General features: G+C 38.0%; 2 protein-coding genes across 2 annotated transcripts; one reads left to right on the top strand and one right to left on the bottom strand.

Moving 5' to 3' along the window:
* Positions 1 to 2,570: 2,570 nt before the first annotated feature.
* Positions 2,571 to 6,362, bottom strand: LOC135698580 (serine protease grass-like). The gene is made up of 4 exons (XM_065218626.1): positions 6,254 to 6,362; positions 5,909 to 6,195; positions 5,758 to 5,842; positions 2,571 to 3,694 (listed from the first exon to the last, which is right to left on the bottom strand). Exons 1-4 carry the CDS (start codon positions 6,306 to 6,308, stop codon positions 2,679 to 2,681), a joined length of 1,443 nt encoding a protein of 480 aa, XP_065074698.1. The 5' UTR covers positions 6,309 to 6,362; the 3' UTR covers positions 2,571 to 2,678.
* Positions 6,363 to 11,119: 4,757 nt separating this feature from the next.
* On the top strand, positions 11,120 to 14,364 carry LOC135698601 (uncharacterized protein K02A2.6-like). Its single transcript, XM_065218645.1, has 2 exons — positions 11,120 to 11,895; positions 14,161 to 14,364. Exons 1-2 carry the CDS (start codon positions 11,233 to 11,235, stop codon positions 14,362 to 14,364), a joined length of 867 nt encoding a protein of 288 aa, XP_065074717.1. The 5' UTR covers positions 11,120 to 11,232.
* The last annotated feature ends 444 nt before the right edge of the window (positions 14,365 to 14,808 follow it).

Here is a 14,808-nt window from a genome sequence, read left to right as displayed (position 1 = left end):
AACCCGTTTTTCTTCGGCAACCGTTCCATTTGAACTGCATGTAAATCTGCTGTTCTATTTTCGGCAACTCGAAATCAGCTACAATTTGTAGTGCGTGTGTTTCATTTCAAGAAAACCTTGTTAGATTGCTTTTGCTCAGTGGTAAAAATATAGTCAAATTGAAGCTGAAAGCATAAAGAATCGTTTGCATGCATTCAGCGAAGTGTTTTCGTAAGAAAATCCAGTGAAAATAGTGTTTCAATTTGGGTTGCCGAAAATAGTCTGGCATGCCGAAGCCGTCATTTCCCCTATCTTACAATTACAAAAGCAAACCTAAACTTACAATTATATGCAAATGCAAAATGAAACTTGACAAATCATCGTCAATCCCCTTATAACAGGGCAGGGCCTGACGATTTCAATCTAATTTTGATCAGTGAACGGGCACCATATGGTACATTTTCTCACGATGAACCTATCATTTCCAGCCTATCTGAACTATTTAATAAATGGAAGCCATAACATGGGTTACGCCCCTCTAAGCGGGCCCTCCGCATCCTGTCTCTGTCTTATCTCAAATACAAAATGCCAATGGTATGAATGTATCTATATATATTGTTCAGGTTTCAGAATCGTCCAGTGGGCAGTGCACTCTACACTCCAAGTTACCTTTTTTTTCAAATTTACCGCAAATTTGATATTTTACCCATTGAGTGTTGATTAGTCACAATGAAACATTGTGACAGAAGTTGAGGTTACTAGTGTATTAAATAATCTAGGTCCTATTTAGGATTATATCTGAAAAATCCAAATCTGGCCAACGCCCACCCTAAACCTAAACCTGTTCTAATCCACCTGAAATGACTAACGAATGGAAGACTTTGACTACCCAGCCATGCAATAGTCTCATTCCGTGCCTTATGGCAACTTGATGATTCTATTGCGCTCATCTTTTGGCACCACCCAGGGGAGACTTGGTCCTGTACCCAATGCTTAACTTATCTCCATTCCACTCAGCTACTCGCAATTTCTTGTGATATAGTGGGCGGAATATTATTATATGAGACAATTCAATGCAGACGTCTTTCCAAATTTGGCAGATCGACAGGTAATCGATGAGTTACCACAATAGTTGCTATTCAACAACTCGACAACGTCCCATCGTCAACGCCTGCTATGAGAATTTCCCATTGCAGACGCCAACGAAATGACGTCATCGAGCTATCGATCAACTACCCTGGTTATCACCTGGTACCTTATAGCACGATGCTAGGAGGCGAACCGGAAGAATCGATGAGCTACCTCCCCCCCAATCATTCTCGAAAGAAAAGAGGACAAAGAATAATGCAAATTATGAAAACTATAACTATAACTAGAAATATGTTGTATATATGGGGTTTGATCCATTCTATTGGGAGCTTAGGCTGTGTTCCATTTGGTGAATTTTCACTTAAATTTTACAGATGGAATTTTTTTAAATAAACCTGCTATGAAATGAATATGAAATGTACTGTTCTGTTGATGCGAAAAGATGAGGAGGTTTTATGCCCATTTGAGAAAAAAAGCTTTTATAAGCTCCACTCAAATGGGCTTTTCCCTGCTCCCAATAAAGAATAAAAAAAAAGAAAAGGGGGCGACCCCGGCGTAGTGGTTAACATCCATACCTCTCACGCCAAAGTCACGAGTTCAAATCTCACCCCCGGACAAGTCACGAATGACCCATGAGTGTTAAAGTGACTAAAATAAAAAAAAAAAAAAAAATAGAAAGAATATCCCCTTTACCAGATCCGGTAATTTTGCTGTCATCATCCTTCAGTTGAACTAGTTCGTATCAAAGGACCCCAGAACGATGGGTGGTCCACCGATCGGTCGACTGTAAGGCCTAGCTCATTGCTGAAAACTTGATTTGAGGATTTATTCAAAACTGGCCCGAGGATGTTGCTCCTAGGGTGGGATTGAATTCTCGCCCGTTCAAATCCGGAGTTACTTTAAACGGGAATGATTTGACAGGGAGCAGGTGGCAATTTCATCCATCATCGGGCTACGCCTTCGTTTCTGTACATCTGCAAGGAATCAGCAGAAGGGACATTGATCCGGAATCTGGTGGACGGGTTGAACACCGTACAGGTTTGATGGCTTCCACTTCCCGATCCACAAACGCACTTATGAGAATGAAGGGAAGCTTTATGCTTGCCTTGATCCATCTGATAAATTGAGAATGTAAACACAATAAAAAAAAGTCATAAATCTCGGGTTGCTAAACTCATGGAATATTGACACATTGATAGCCGCATAGCGCATGGCACAGCTTTCGGCACAGCTCAATCACTCGACACGGATTAAGGTGCGCAGAGTTGAATACCTCTTGTTGGAACCTAATTATGAATAATAAAGGAACTGATTTATTAGATGCAAAAATTGAATGTTAATTTAAGGATTTATTCAATAGCCGCTCGCTATAAAAATAATTAATAATGAATTGTTCATTTTGAAGTTAAGATTCTTAACCCTTTATTTTGTTATTAATTTATAATATATTTATTTTATTGAACGGAGCAGGAAAAATAATCTCGTAGTTCCACGTCAATCGGTCGTGCTTTGGACACAACCTTTTTTTTAAGCTCGGAGTCGGAATCGGTGATTTCAAATCAGAGGAGTCGATCACTTTAGATCCGACTCCGCAGCTATGGCTTTAGATTCTAGATTTCCATATTGTCCAGTATCCAACGCAAATAGTATCCAACCAACATTGAAACCCCCGACGTTTTATCTGCCTTGCTGCACTTGTAAGCACCACCGGAAACCACTCCAAACAGCACCATCCGATACTTCCTGCCCAAGCGCACTATCTGCTGCAATGGCCCTCCAGAGTCGCCGCGGCAGTGTCCTTCCATGTCTGCGCCTCGAGCGCAAATCTGATCCTCATACCGACAATACTCATTCCAATCCACGAGCTGAAGTTGCGCATGCATCATTACATCGGAATATCGCTGATTTCCCATTTGTCCCCAGCCACTAGCAGTCAGCTGTGAAGGCTTCGTCATCAACCACTGTTCGGTTAGTGGAAGGCAAATTGGCGAAATTTGCCCCGGTATGATCTTGGCCGCAATTCCCAATTTCACCAGAGCTATATCAGCCGTTCCTGTCCATCCAGAAAACTTCTCATGTGTGATCCACTTCTCTATAGTACGCTCTATGAATTGGTGTGCGCAGACATGGCCCACGCAATCCTTCTTCTTACTCAGGTCGTACTCGCCTAGCCGAACGGATATAGGACGATAATGTTTATTACAATGGGCTGCCGTTAGCACATACTTCGGGTGGATCAACGAACCGCTGCATAGAGTAACCTTTCTCATCTCCGTGCCGTACCTAGTTGTATGTTTCCGGTAGTACATAATATTCGCCATCCAGGGATACTGTCCCAGATCGGCCACGGTACCTCCTAGGATCCTATCTGTCATGGATATGTTGCCGCACTTGTGGAGGTCAAACATTTTTGCCTTATTGTGTCGGATGAGCCCATCAGGGTTCGATGGATTCTGGCAACACACGGAAGTACTGTTTACGGTATTCGATGAACATTTACTATCCAAGATCTGTTTATGCAGTTTTCTAGTTTTATAGAACATGAACTGATCATACAAATCGTCACATAGATGCAGGGGAACACACCGGCCTGGGTGGTTTGTGGGCGTTTGGCATGGTGGGAAACCTGCAAAGAGGGTGGGACAGTTAGTAAGCGCCGATGCACAGTTTACATTTAATTTTCAGTTATGTTCTTGATTACCAATCAGTGGTTGAGAATTCGGTAAATTAATTACCGAAGTCGGTATTTTTTTTCGAAGTGTGACAAGTTTTTAATAAAATTATTGCATTGGCCATTAGACTGATGCACAATTTGAAATTTTCACTCCACAGTGTTCAAACGGTTTCAAATCGGGTCCTGATTAGCCTCCGAAAGTTTAAAGTCATTTGATAAGAAACTGACTTGGCACAAACAATTTGAAGTTTATATGGAAATTACTATGGGAAAACAAAACTTTTTGTTCATTGTCTTCTAGCCTTTTAACATATTGTACTGTTAACAAATTATTTTGGTATTCTTATGATAATTTTTATCAGCTACAACTTTGCAGAAAATCATTTTTCAGCCAAACGTCAAATTAAATAGTTATTAATTGTTTAAGAGATTGATAATCTTATGGCACGATTAAGCAACTGCATTGTGGGCAACACTGTATTCTGCAGTGTGACATAGTAGCCATGATTTTTGTCCTCTATTCTACGCGCCATAAACACCAATGTTGCCTGCTGAACAGTTGATTGAGTATAATCATAAGACATTAATGACTTGAATCATTAACATGAATCATGTTCCTTAAATTTGATCGAAAAGTGGTCTTGAACAAAGTTGTAGCTGGGAAAATTTTCAACAAGCTCAGCTATCATTTTCTGAAGTAGAGTGAACTGTTGAATTTTGAGATAGATATGAATCGAAATTATGGTTTCTTCATAGTAATTCCCATATAACATTCAAATGGTTTGTGTCAAGTCAGTTTCTCACTAAATGAGTTCAAATTTTGGGAGGCTAATCAGGGCCCAATTTGGAACCGTTTGAGCACTGTGGAGCGAAAATTTCAAATTTTGCATAAGTCTATTGGTCATATCCTTGGGAGTACCCATGCTGGGATCATATCTGGGTGGACCAAAACGGCTGAAAAAGGTGTTTACCCTCGGAACTGATCGAAAGAATCGATTTGTAATCATTTAAAACCTCTTTTGGGAATTTTGTCCGGGTTTTGTATGGAGTCGACCCACTGTGCCCCCGCTAGTGTGGGTGCGTTAAACGTCACTAAGCTCTATACTATCTCTCAGTATGCAAACACAAATGACGAATCACTACTAAAGCTTAGTAAAACAAGTACGTAGCATTGCTGCGTATGCAAATCAGCCCACCCTTTATCTGCGCACTTCAATCGGCACACGACCAAGGCTGCAGCTGGCTAAAAACAAAGTTTTTTTGGAATTGGAATTATGAATCAATTCTCGATGAACATTTCAAATGGTCCTATCTGCTTTGATCGATTCTCTTCATCAACTTTCTCTTTCGTCAATAACTCAGCTGCAAAACCTTTCCCTGTTGTATTTGACGTTTTGGATGCTAGACAAGAACCTCATTTATCAAACTATGTGGTAGAATTAACGCGAAATCTGTTTGCAGAGCAGTGGTTATGAAAAGAGAAAGTCGATTAAGAGAATCGATCAAAGCAGATAGGACTATTTGAAATGTTCATCGAGAATTACATAGATGCTATGAACATATATATTTTTTTATTTGAAAGGTACAAGAAGAGGCTACAAAGTATGTATTTGGCACATAACACCTGTCACTTTTCAATAGGTCTTATCTACATTGATCGATTCCCTTCGTCAACTTAAGTTTTCGAATGACAAATACTGCAGGAAACGTTTTTTTGTGGCCGAGTTGTTTACGAAAGAGAGAGAGAGAGTTGCAAAATTGACAGGTTTTATGTTTCAAATCTCTTCTTGTATCTCACAAATAAAAAAAAATATGTTCATAGCATCTAATAGTTTCATAATTCCGAAAAAAAAAATTGTTTTAGCTTTAACAAGTATTAGCAACCTTGCGCACAACTCAAAATGCGAGATTTCCCGAGCAACACTTCCAGCAAACCGGCACGTGAATCAGCTTCTAGCTGTAATCCCCACGCATTCAACTGACTTCCCCTCCACATCGCGCTTTACCACACTCACCGTTATCAGCCCAAGACTTGGCGCTCGCTTTTGGCTTCAACCTTGGTGCTGGCTTCTGCAGCTCAGTTGGACAGCAGTAAAATTTCTAAAATCAAAACTCAATAGACTAAGTGATAAGCGGATAGAGAATCTCCCATCAACAACAACGTACCGTATTCTTTGTCTCATAGCACACTCCCGAGGGCTGCTTCCACCACTGGCCTTCATTGAGCGTCTTTCGGTCTAATAAAAAATCTCTCGTGTAACTTTCACACTTTTCAGGGGCAACGCATATTCCTGGTCCTCCCCTAGTCGTCTTACACCCATCGCAGCAAACTCCACGCTTCTTATTCGGCAGGAAACACTTGTGCTTTTTGGAACTGCTCCATCGGTCTCCCTTGCAGTATCGGCTATCGACGCAGACGCCCTTCCCATCTGGACATCCTCCGATGGCACTGACTAAGGATGAAAACCACTGTCATTCTACAGGTTTGATTTCAATGTTACACGCACTAACCCTCGAATGCTAGTGCCGCCACCAGTAGCGACATGATCAACAGCAGATTCCCCATCTTGGTTCGGGGATTTACCCAACTTGATCACTCGAGTGACCGTAACTTCTGAACCGACACACTGCTCTTTCGCAACTGAGCGGGAGCGCCAAGTGTGGATGCATATTTATAGAAGAAAGCTCGTATCAATCTACACAACCACTTGGTGTCGATACTTCCGTTCTTAGGTTGATGAATGCCACATTTTAACATATTAATTGTGCGATGTTGGACGAATTCTGTATGAGTGTAAAATCGGAAGCGCAGGTTCATAAAAATCAGCAGCATTCAAAGATAAAAATATTTTGTAATTTTCAACTACCAACTGGAGCAGGTTTATGAATATAAAATTACACGTTTAACGTAACGATCAATTAAATAAACCTGAAATTGTGTATTGATGACAATTTATATCGTATTTCGTTGAAAATTCCCATATTTGGCGATCTACTTAATGTACAAATTCCAGAATAGATCTACCCACCAAAAACCTGAATCAAGTTTCAGCAAAATGGATTGTTGAACTGATTCCAGCAAAAGCACTTTATACTGAATAATAAAGCTATACAGAAAATGTTGCTGAATGCTCAGCTAACAACATGAGCTGTCAAAACTGTTATCTGTTTTTGACGTTTTTTTTAGAATCACAGTCCCGCGTTTAATGTTCTTGAATGAAAGTGCTGTTTTTATCTAATTCATCGTGCCGTCCTAGTCGAATTGATCAGAAATCATAAAGTAAGTGAATAAAATTTATCATTTTATCAATTAAGCAACATTTTCTATTTAATTTTAGCAAGCACTGTATGCTAGATGTTCACTCTGGATAGCTCAAATCATTGACTAATAAATGGGATCGTGGTGCTGCAGTGAAACGATGTTACCAAATCAACTGTATACTGTGACATTTTTAAAATAAATTATTCTTTAAAGAAATCATGCATTAAAAACAGCGTAGGAATTGCATTAAATTACCCAATTTATCAAAACGAAAACAAATGGATAAAATATTATTAATAATTCAGCAAAGGTGGAAAACAAAAATATTGCTGGACAACCAGTAAAGTGCTGTCAAAAAAACAGTTACTTCAGCTTCATCAAAAAATAGCAGATTTACTGAAGATTTAGTAAAATAATTTCATTTTTTGTTTTGTTCAGCATCTTTATTTTACTGGATAGTTTACTTATATTTTATCAAGTCCAAAATCAGCATAAGTTTGTAAAATGTGGGAACCCAACGTTGAGTATAATCATATTTAACTATTTTTGGGTACAACTAACTTACTTGTGAGTAGAAAGCTAGGGGAAAATTCCATACGAACTGCACACAAGTAAATGAAAACTACTTTGACCCGCTTTACCTACTTTTGGGTTCCTACACTATAGTGCGAGATGAGTAAAAAGAACTTACTTTTGGGTACTTTTTTCATACCATGTAGGGTTTCGGTTCATCGGAATTTCAAGTTCGAGAAAGAAGCTTCAAGGTTTCTTAATACAAAGGTATGTTCAGCGGTATGACCACTGTATCTGTTTGGTTCAGGTATAATATTTTCAAGATTAATACAAGTCAAGGTAATAACACTACGTTCCTCATTTTATACAAACTAAACACAAGGTTGCAAAGACTCATTTCAGCTAAAATAATGTTTTTCGGAATAATAAAACCAAAAGATGGTATGATGGCATGTTTTACTTGTAACTTATAAGAAGAGGTTACAAAGTATGCGTTGGAAATATAAAACCTGTAAATTTTGCTTTCTATGAGTCACAATCAGCGATTTGCTGATCGCTGAGTTAGTGAGTGAGTGAGTGAGTGAGTTTGTGAAAAATCGCTGATTGTGACTCTCATGAAGTGAAATAAACAGGTTTAATATGTCAAACACATTCTTTGCAACCTCTTCTTGTATCCTACCAATTCAAAATTTGATCATGGCATCTAATTATTTCATAATTTAGAAAAACATTCTTTTAGCTGAAATGAGTCTTTGCAACCTTGACTAAACAGGGTTATTAACTTTCTAATCTTTTAAATATGATAGATGTTTCAATTCCCTTTTTGGACGAAATTTCAAGACACTTCAGGTGAGTAAACTAAACTCAAATTTGGGTCGTTCTCATTCACCGTGTAGTGTAAAAATGAAGTGCATCGTGAAGTTTTGCACAAATCGCGGGGGCGTTAAAGCCACGCAATTTAAAAACGTAAGCTTTTTCCGGTTTCCGAAAGCATCAGTGTTTCGTATGCAATGGTTACAATTTTGCGGTTTACCGAAGAACCACCAGCTGCTGGATTCGATGAGGCTATGCAGTAGACTGATGCAAATTTTGACATTTTTGCTCCACAGTGCTCAAACGGTTTCAAATCGGGTCCTGATTAGTCTCCCAAAATTTGAACTCATTTGAAAAGAAACTGACTTGGCACAAACCATTTGAAGTATATATGGAAATTACTATGGGAAATCCAAACTTTTTGTTCATTGTCTTCTTACCTTTTTCTATATGGCACTGTTCAAAAATTCAAAAGCTAAACTTATGGAAATTTTTCTCAGCTTCAACTTAGCAGAATATAGTTGTTGAGCCAAACGTAAAATAAAATAGTTATTAATTGTTTAAGAGATTTATAATCTTATGGCATGATCAAGCAGCTGTTTTGTGAGCAACACTGTATCTTGCAGTGTGACATAGTAGCCATGATTTTTGTGCTCTATTCCAAGCGCCAGAAACACCAATGTTGCCTGCTGAACTGTTGATTGAGCATAATCGTAAGACATTAGTGGCTTGAATTATTGATAACTTTTGATGCTTACATTATATTGAAAAGTGGTTCAGGACAAAGTTGTAGCTGAGAAAATTTATCATTTTTTAAAGCAGAGCGATATGGTAAATTGTTAGATGGATATGAACAAAATATTTGGTTTTCCCATAGTAATTTCCATATAAACTTCAAATGGTTTGTGCGAAGTCAGTTTAGTAGCCCAGTTTCGATTAAATAACATTAAGAGTGTATTCGATGATTAAAGAGATACTGTACTAAAAGATTCTCTTTTCAGAGACAGAATAAATCCAGTTCATTCGAACTTGAGCCGCAGCTGTAAGCGGAGGCAAATTATCTTCTTCCAGTGTTATTGTAAGTGAGAAATATAAAGTAATACTTTTAAATACCCTTTTGCATCTAACGTTATTGAAACCGTAAAGTGAAGACATAAAAGTGGCGACGAGAAAGTGAAACGAATCCACCGAAAACAGGCTCAGACGGAAAGTTTCCAGAGTGAGCTAGGGTAAGTTACGTTGTAGCAGACAGTGCACTTGTAAGCAAATTTTGCTAGAGTAGCTGTTGAGCATATTCGAAGCCGTGAAGGTGTTAGCATCGAACGATTTCAGGAAAATAAGGATTTTCTTGTAGTGAAATATTTGTGCGCATATTGGTTTTGTGAAATAAATTCCAAATTCACCGTTCATTGTCCTCTTCACAATTACTAATCTCCATTTTGAATTTTCTTTCACAGTCCCCGTCACAGAGTCGTTTTCTTTTGTCTCCTAGTGTACAAGAGAAGGCGAGAGACGTTTCTCGACGTGAGTATAACAAATTTTCCGAGAGAAAAATCAACGAGAGAAGAGAGCTACGGAATCTCGTGAGTTATCCCAATCGTAAGAGTGAGTAACCAAGTAGTGAGAGTGTCAGACAATCGGCCCGGTTGTTGAGACAAGTCGAGAGAACACTTGTGGATCAATAGCAGTAAACAAGAAGTCAGTAGCAGCAAACAACTTAATTGCAAAGTGGAAACGTGAAGTTTATACGGAGAGCAAGAAAGAAGTGCATGGTCTTTTACGTCGATTAGTGAAAAGGAGGAACGAATAATTTCACCGAACGGAGTGTCATCAGTGAGAGTGTGTAGATCATCGGAGAACGTCTGACGTGAACGACACAGTTGAACCTTGAGCAGAACGCTTCTCGTAGGTTGAGGGTGAGATTCAGTGAGTAGTGAACAACAGAAAACGTGAGTAATAGCCTTTTTCACATTCCATTCGCAGATAGATTGTAAACAAAATGTCAGTTCCTGGTATGATCGGAACAATTGATCATTTTCATGTTGGTAAATCATTTTGTAATTATATAGAGCGATTTGAGATAATGTGTAAATTAAACAAAGTTAAAGCGGAAGAGAAAAAGCAGTGGTTTATTTCCCTTAGTGGTGATGATGTCTTTGACGAGATCAAATTGCTATTTCCAAAAAAAGATGTAAATGAGTTGGATTTTGATGAAATGATTCAAAAATTGAAGAGTCGTTTTGATAAGACTGAACCTGCACTTATGCACAGATACAAATTTTACACTAAGTTTCAAGGACCGACCGAAAGCGCTGAAAATTTTGTTCTCGCAATAAAACTATTAGCAGAAAGTTGCAACTTCAAGGAGTTCAAGGATGAAGCTGTTAGAGATAGACTCATTATTGGTCTTCGTGATAAAAAACTTCAGCGTAAAATATTGATGGAAGACGAAATAACGGTTGAAGCAGTAGAAAAGTTAATCATTAGCGATGAAGTTGCAAGCCAGAGAACCAGAGAAATTGTTGATCCGAACGACACAGGAGCTATTTTGTCGGTTAGGCACCGTTTAGGTCAAAGAAATAATCACCGCGTTGATAGACGTTCAGAACAGCGAAGCAGTAGATTCCGTTCAAGAAGTAGAAGTCAGGATCGTGATGGAAGTCGATCTGGAAGTGGGGACAGGAGCAATGCGTTCAAGCGAGGTAAACAAGACTGGAATGGACACAGCAATGCAGTTTGTAATTATTGCAAACGCATAGGACATATTAGGAAAAATTGTAGGTTTTTAAACAAAAATTCGGTGAAATTCGTAAAACAGGTAGACTCTACTGACGAAGTACCATTTGACAAATTCAACAGAATAAGCATAAACAACTCTAGTGACGAATCAGATATTAATTGCATGAAAATTGGAAGTAACAGCAACGTGAGCGAACCATGTTTAGTAGAGGTCATAATTCAAGGTCGTAGGTTGATGATGGAAATTGACACAGGGTCAGCAGTTGCTGTGATCAGTAAGACGTTGTATAGAAAACTTTTTGATTCTATTGTTTTGACAAAATGTAACAAGAAATTGGTGGTAGTTAACGGTTCTAAGCTTGCCGTTGCTGGACAGCTTCTGGTAAAGGTCAGTCTTAACGGACGTAGTAGTTTGGAAAAACTTGTAATTTTGAATACCGAATCTGATTTTACCTCTCTTTTGGGAAGAGACTGGATGGAGAGCTTCTATCCAGAATGGAAGTTACACTTCCTGAACCCTGGAGTTATTAACCATCTGGGCTTTGACACATTTCGTGAAAATGCAATAGGTAACATAAAACAAAAATATTTTAAAGTATTTAGTAAGGATTTTTGCGAACCTATTTCAGGGTTCAAGGCTGATCTTACTTTCAAGTCAGAGCAACCAATTTTTAAACGTGCATACCAGGTACCATACAAGCTAAAGGAGAAGTTTTTGAATCATCTGGACATGCTTGAACAACAAGGAGTTATAACAGCTATCAAGGCTAGTGAATGGGCTTCGCCTGTTATCGCAATTTTGAAAAAAGACGGAGATATACGCATGGTAATTGACTGCAAAGTCTCTTTGAATAAAGTTTTAATTCCTGACACTTATCCTCTTCCACTCGCTCAGGATATTTTTGCATCGTTAGCAGGATGCAAAGTATTCTGTTCTTTGGATCTAACAGGAGCATATACGCAGTTCGAGCTATCGGATCGTTCAAAGAAATATGTTGTAATTAACACTGTTAAAGGTCTATACACATTTAATCGTTTACCGCAAGGTGCGACATCAAGTGCAGCTATGTTCCAGCAAGTCATGGACCAAGTTCTGAAAGGACTTGAAGGTGTCTGCTCTTATCTCGATGACGTCCTGGTTGCAGGTAAAACAATAAAAGAATGTTATGACAAATTAGTACAAGTACTTGAAAGGCTTGCTAATGCAAATGTTCGTGTTAATTTCAAAAAGTGTAAATTTTTCGTTGAATATCTACAGTATTTAGGACATATGATCACAAAAGATGGTTTATTGCCTTCTCGAGAAAAACTTTTAACAATTGAAAAAGCTAAAACACCACAGAATGAAAATGAGTTGAAAGCTTATCTTGGGCTTATTAATTATTACAATAAATTCATTCCAAATATGTCATCTAAACTAAGGTGTCTATACAATCTTTTGAAGAAAAATGAAAAATTTCTTTGGACAGAAGCATGTGATGAAGCATTCCAACAGAGTAAACAGAGTTTGTTATCAGCTAACATACTTGATTTTTATGATCCAACCAAACCTTTAGTTGTGGTAACTGATGCGTCGTCCTATGGTTTAGGAGGCGTATTGGCTCAAACAGTGGATGGTATAGAAAAACCAATATGTTTCACCTCTTTTTCGTTGAACACAGCACAGAAAAAGTATCCGATATTGCACTTAGAAGCGTTGGCACTTGTTTGTGTAATTAAAAAGTTTCATAAATTTCTTTTCGGTCAAAAATTCACAGTGGTTACTGACCACAAGCCTCTGCTAGGAATTTTTGGGAAAGAGGGCAAACATTCTGTTTTTGTAACACGATTACAAAGATACATAATGGAGCTCTCTATTTATAATTTTGAAATTGAGTATCGACCTGGTTCAAGAATGGGAAATGCCGATTTTTGCAGTCGTTTTCCCCTCGATCAGAAAATTCCTAGTGGAATAGATCAAGAAAATATAAACAGTTTGAACTTTTCAAATGATTTTCCACTAGATTTTTCGTTGATATTGGAAGAAACTAAAAAAGACAAGTGTTTGATAGAACTAGTGAGGTTTGTATCAAATCATTGGCCGAAAAATGTACCGAAGCAATTTAAGAATTTTTTCGCGCTGAAAGAAAAATTGCAGATAGTTGATGGCATCCTTTTAATGGAGAACAGGGTGGTTGTACCTGAAAAAAAGAAACTCGCTGTACTCAAGCTACTGCACGCTAATCACAGTGGAATGATTAAAATGAAGCAATTGGCTAGAAAGACAATATACTGGCCAGGTTTTAATGCTGAAATAGAAGAGTTTGTTAAAGGATGTGATACTTGCGCTAAAATGGAAGTAGTGCCAAAGGTGAAATCTACTGAGACATGGATACCAACAAACCGTCCGTTTAGTAGATTACACGCTGATTTCTTTTATTTTGATAAGAAAACCTTTCTGCTAATAGTGGACAGTCATTCTAAATGGCTTGAGGTAGAATGGATGCGGTATGGGACAAATGCTAAAGCGGTAATTCAAAAATTCATTCCTGTTTTTGCTCGTTTTGGTCTACCAGATGTGGTAGTAACGGATGGAGGTCCTCCATTTCAATCTATAGAGTTTATTAAATTCTTAGAGCGCCAAGGAATCAAAGTTCTTAAAAGTCCACCATACAACCCAGCAAGCAATGGTCAAGCGGAAAGGATGGTGAGAGTCATCAAGGATGTTTTAAAAAAATTCCTGTTTGATGAGAAGACAAGGTCTTTAAATATAGAAGACCAATTGAATCTTTTTTTTATCAACTATAGAAATAGTTGTCTTGGTACGGAAGGGAAGTTCCCTTCAGAAAGAGTGTTTTTGTACAAGCCAAAGATGCTGCTGGATTTGATTAATCCACGGAATAATTACAAAAATAATTTGTATAAGGATACAAATGATTTATTACCGTTAAACACTGATAATGAAACATCGGGTAAAACAATAGCTCTTCCGGATGATTTTGATAAGCTAGTGGCAGGGGATAAGCTGTTTTATAAAAATTTTGATAAAAAAGATTTGCCTAGATGGCTGGAAGCTAAATTTATTAAAAAGTTTTCTAAAAATATCTTTCAGATATCATTGAGTGGTCACAAGCTAACTGCTCATAGGAACCAGCTGAAGATGGCCCACACGCCTCGCCGACAATCGAAAGTATTCGTATCCATGGGCATGCCGGCATCCAAGAAGAGACACAGAAGTGTTTCTGACGAGGAAGACCTCTTAGGTTTCCCGGATGTTCCTATGGTGCCAGAAGATGTTCAAACATTGTTCATCTAGCGAAGAAGCGTCATGTGCAGATACGAAGTCCTATCCTGACGAGATACAGGGTTGATTCAGCCAACAAAAGCTATTAAATGATACAGAAAAGTAAACAATCGCAAAACAGTCGTAATACGTAAACCATGTCGAAGAGTAGCAATAATTTGAAGTTATTGAAATATTTGAATGTATAAATTGAAGCCTGAAATATGTTATAAAATCAATTATGTATTAATTTTCTAAAAAGGGGAGAATTGTAGTAGCCCAGTTTCGATTAAATAACATTAAGAGTGTATTCGATGATTAAAGAGATACTGTACTAAAAGATTCTCTTTTCAGAGACAGAATAAATCCAGTTCATTCGAACTTGAGCCGCAGCTGTAAGCGGAGGCAAATTATCTTCTTCCAGTGTTATTGTAAGTGAGAAATATAAAGTAATACTTTTAAATACCCTTTTGCATC

Source organism: Ochlerotatus camptorhynchus, unplaced genomic scaffold (genome assembly GCF_037179485.1).
Source record: "Ochlerotatus camptorhynchus isolate MF236.1 unplaced genomic scaffold, CSIRO-AGI_Acam_v1.1 ptg000091l, whole genome shotgun sequence".
Classification (NCBI taxonomy): Eukaryota; Metazoa; Arthropoda; class Insecta; order Diptera; family Culicidae; genus Ochlerotatus; species Ochlerotatus camptorhynchus.
This window is presented reverse-complemented; position numbering and strand designations above follow the sequence as displayed.

Bases quoted from the DNA above. Each gene is read 5' to 3' on its own strand.
- LOC135698601 (XM_065218645.1), top strand. From the start codon at position 11,233: ATGAAAATTGGAAGTAACAGCAACGTGAGCGAACCATGTTTAGTAGAG. The intron at 11,896-14,160 runs GTAATTGACTGC...AATATCTTTCAG, and splicing joins AAGACGGAGATATACGCATG to ATATCATTGAGTGGTCACAA.
- LOC135698580 (XM_065218626.1), bottom strand. From the start codon at position 6,308: ATGGGGAATCTGCTGTTGATCATGTCGCTACTGGTGGCGGCACTAGCA. The intron at 6,196-6,253 runs GTTAGTGCGTGT...TTTCATCCTTAG, and splicing joins GGCGGCACTAGCATTCGAGG to TCAGTGCCATCGGAGGATGT. The intron at 5,843-5,908 runs GTACGTTGTTGT...TTTTGATTTTAG, and splicing joins GCTATGAGACAAAGAATACG to AAATTTTACTGCTGTCCAAC.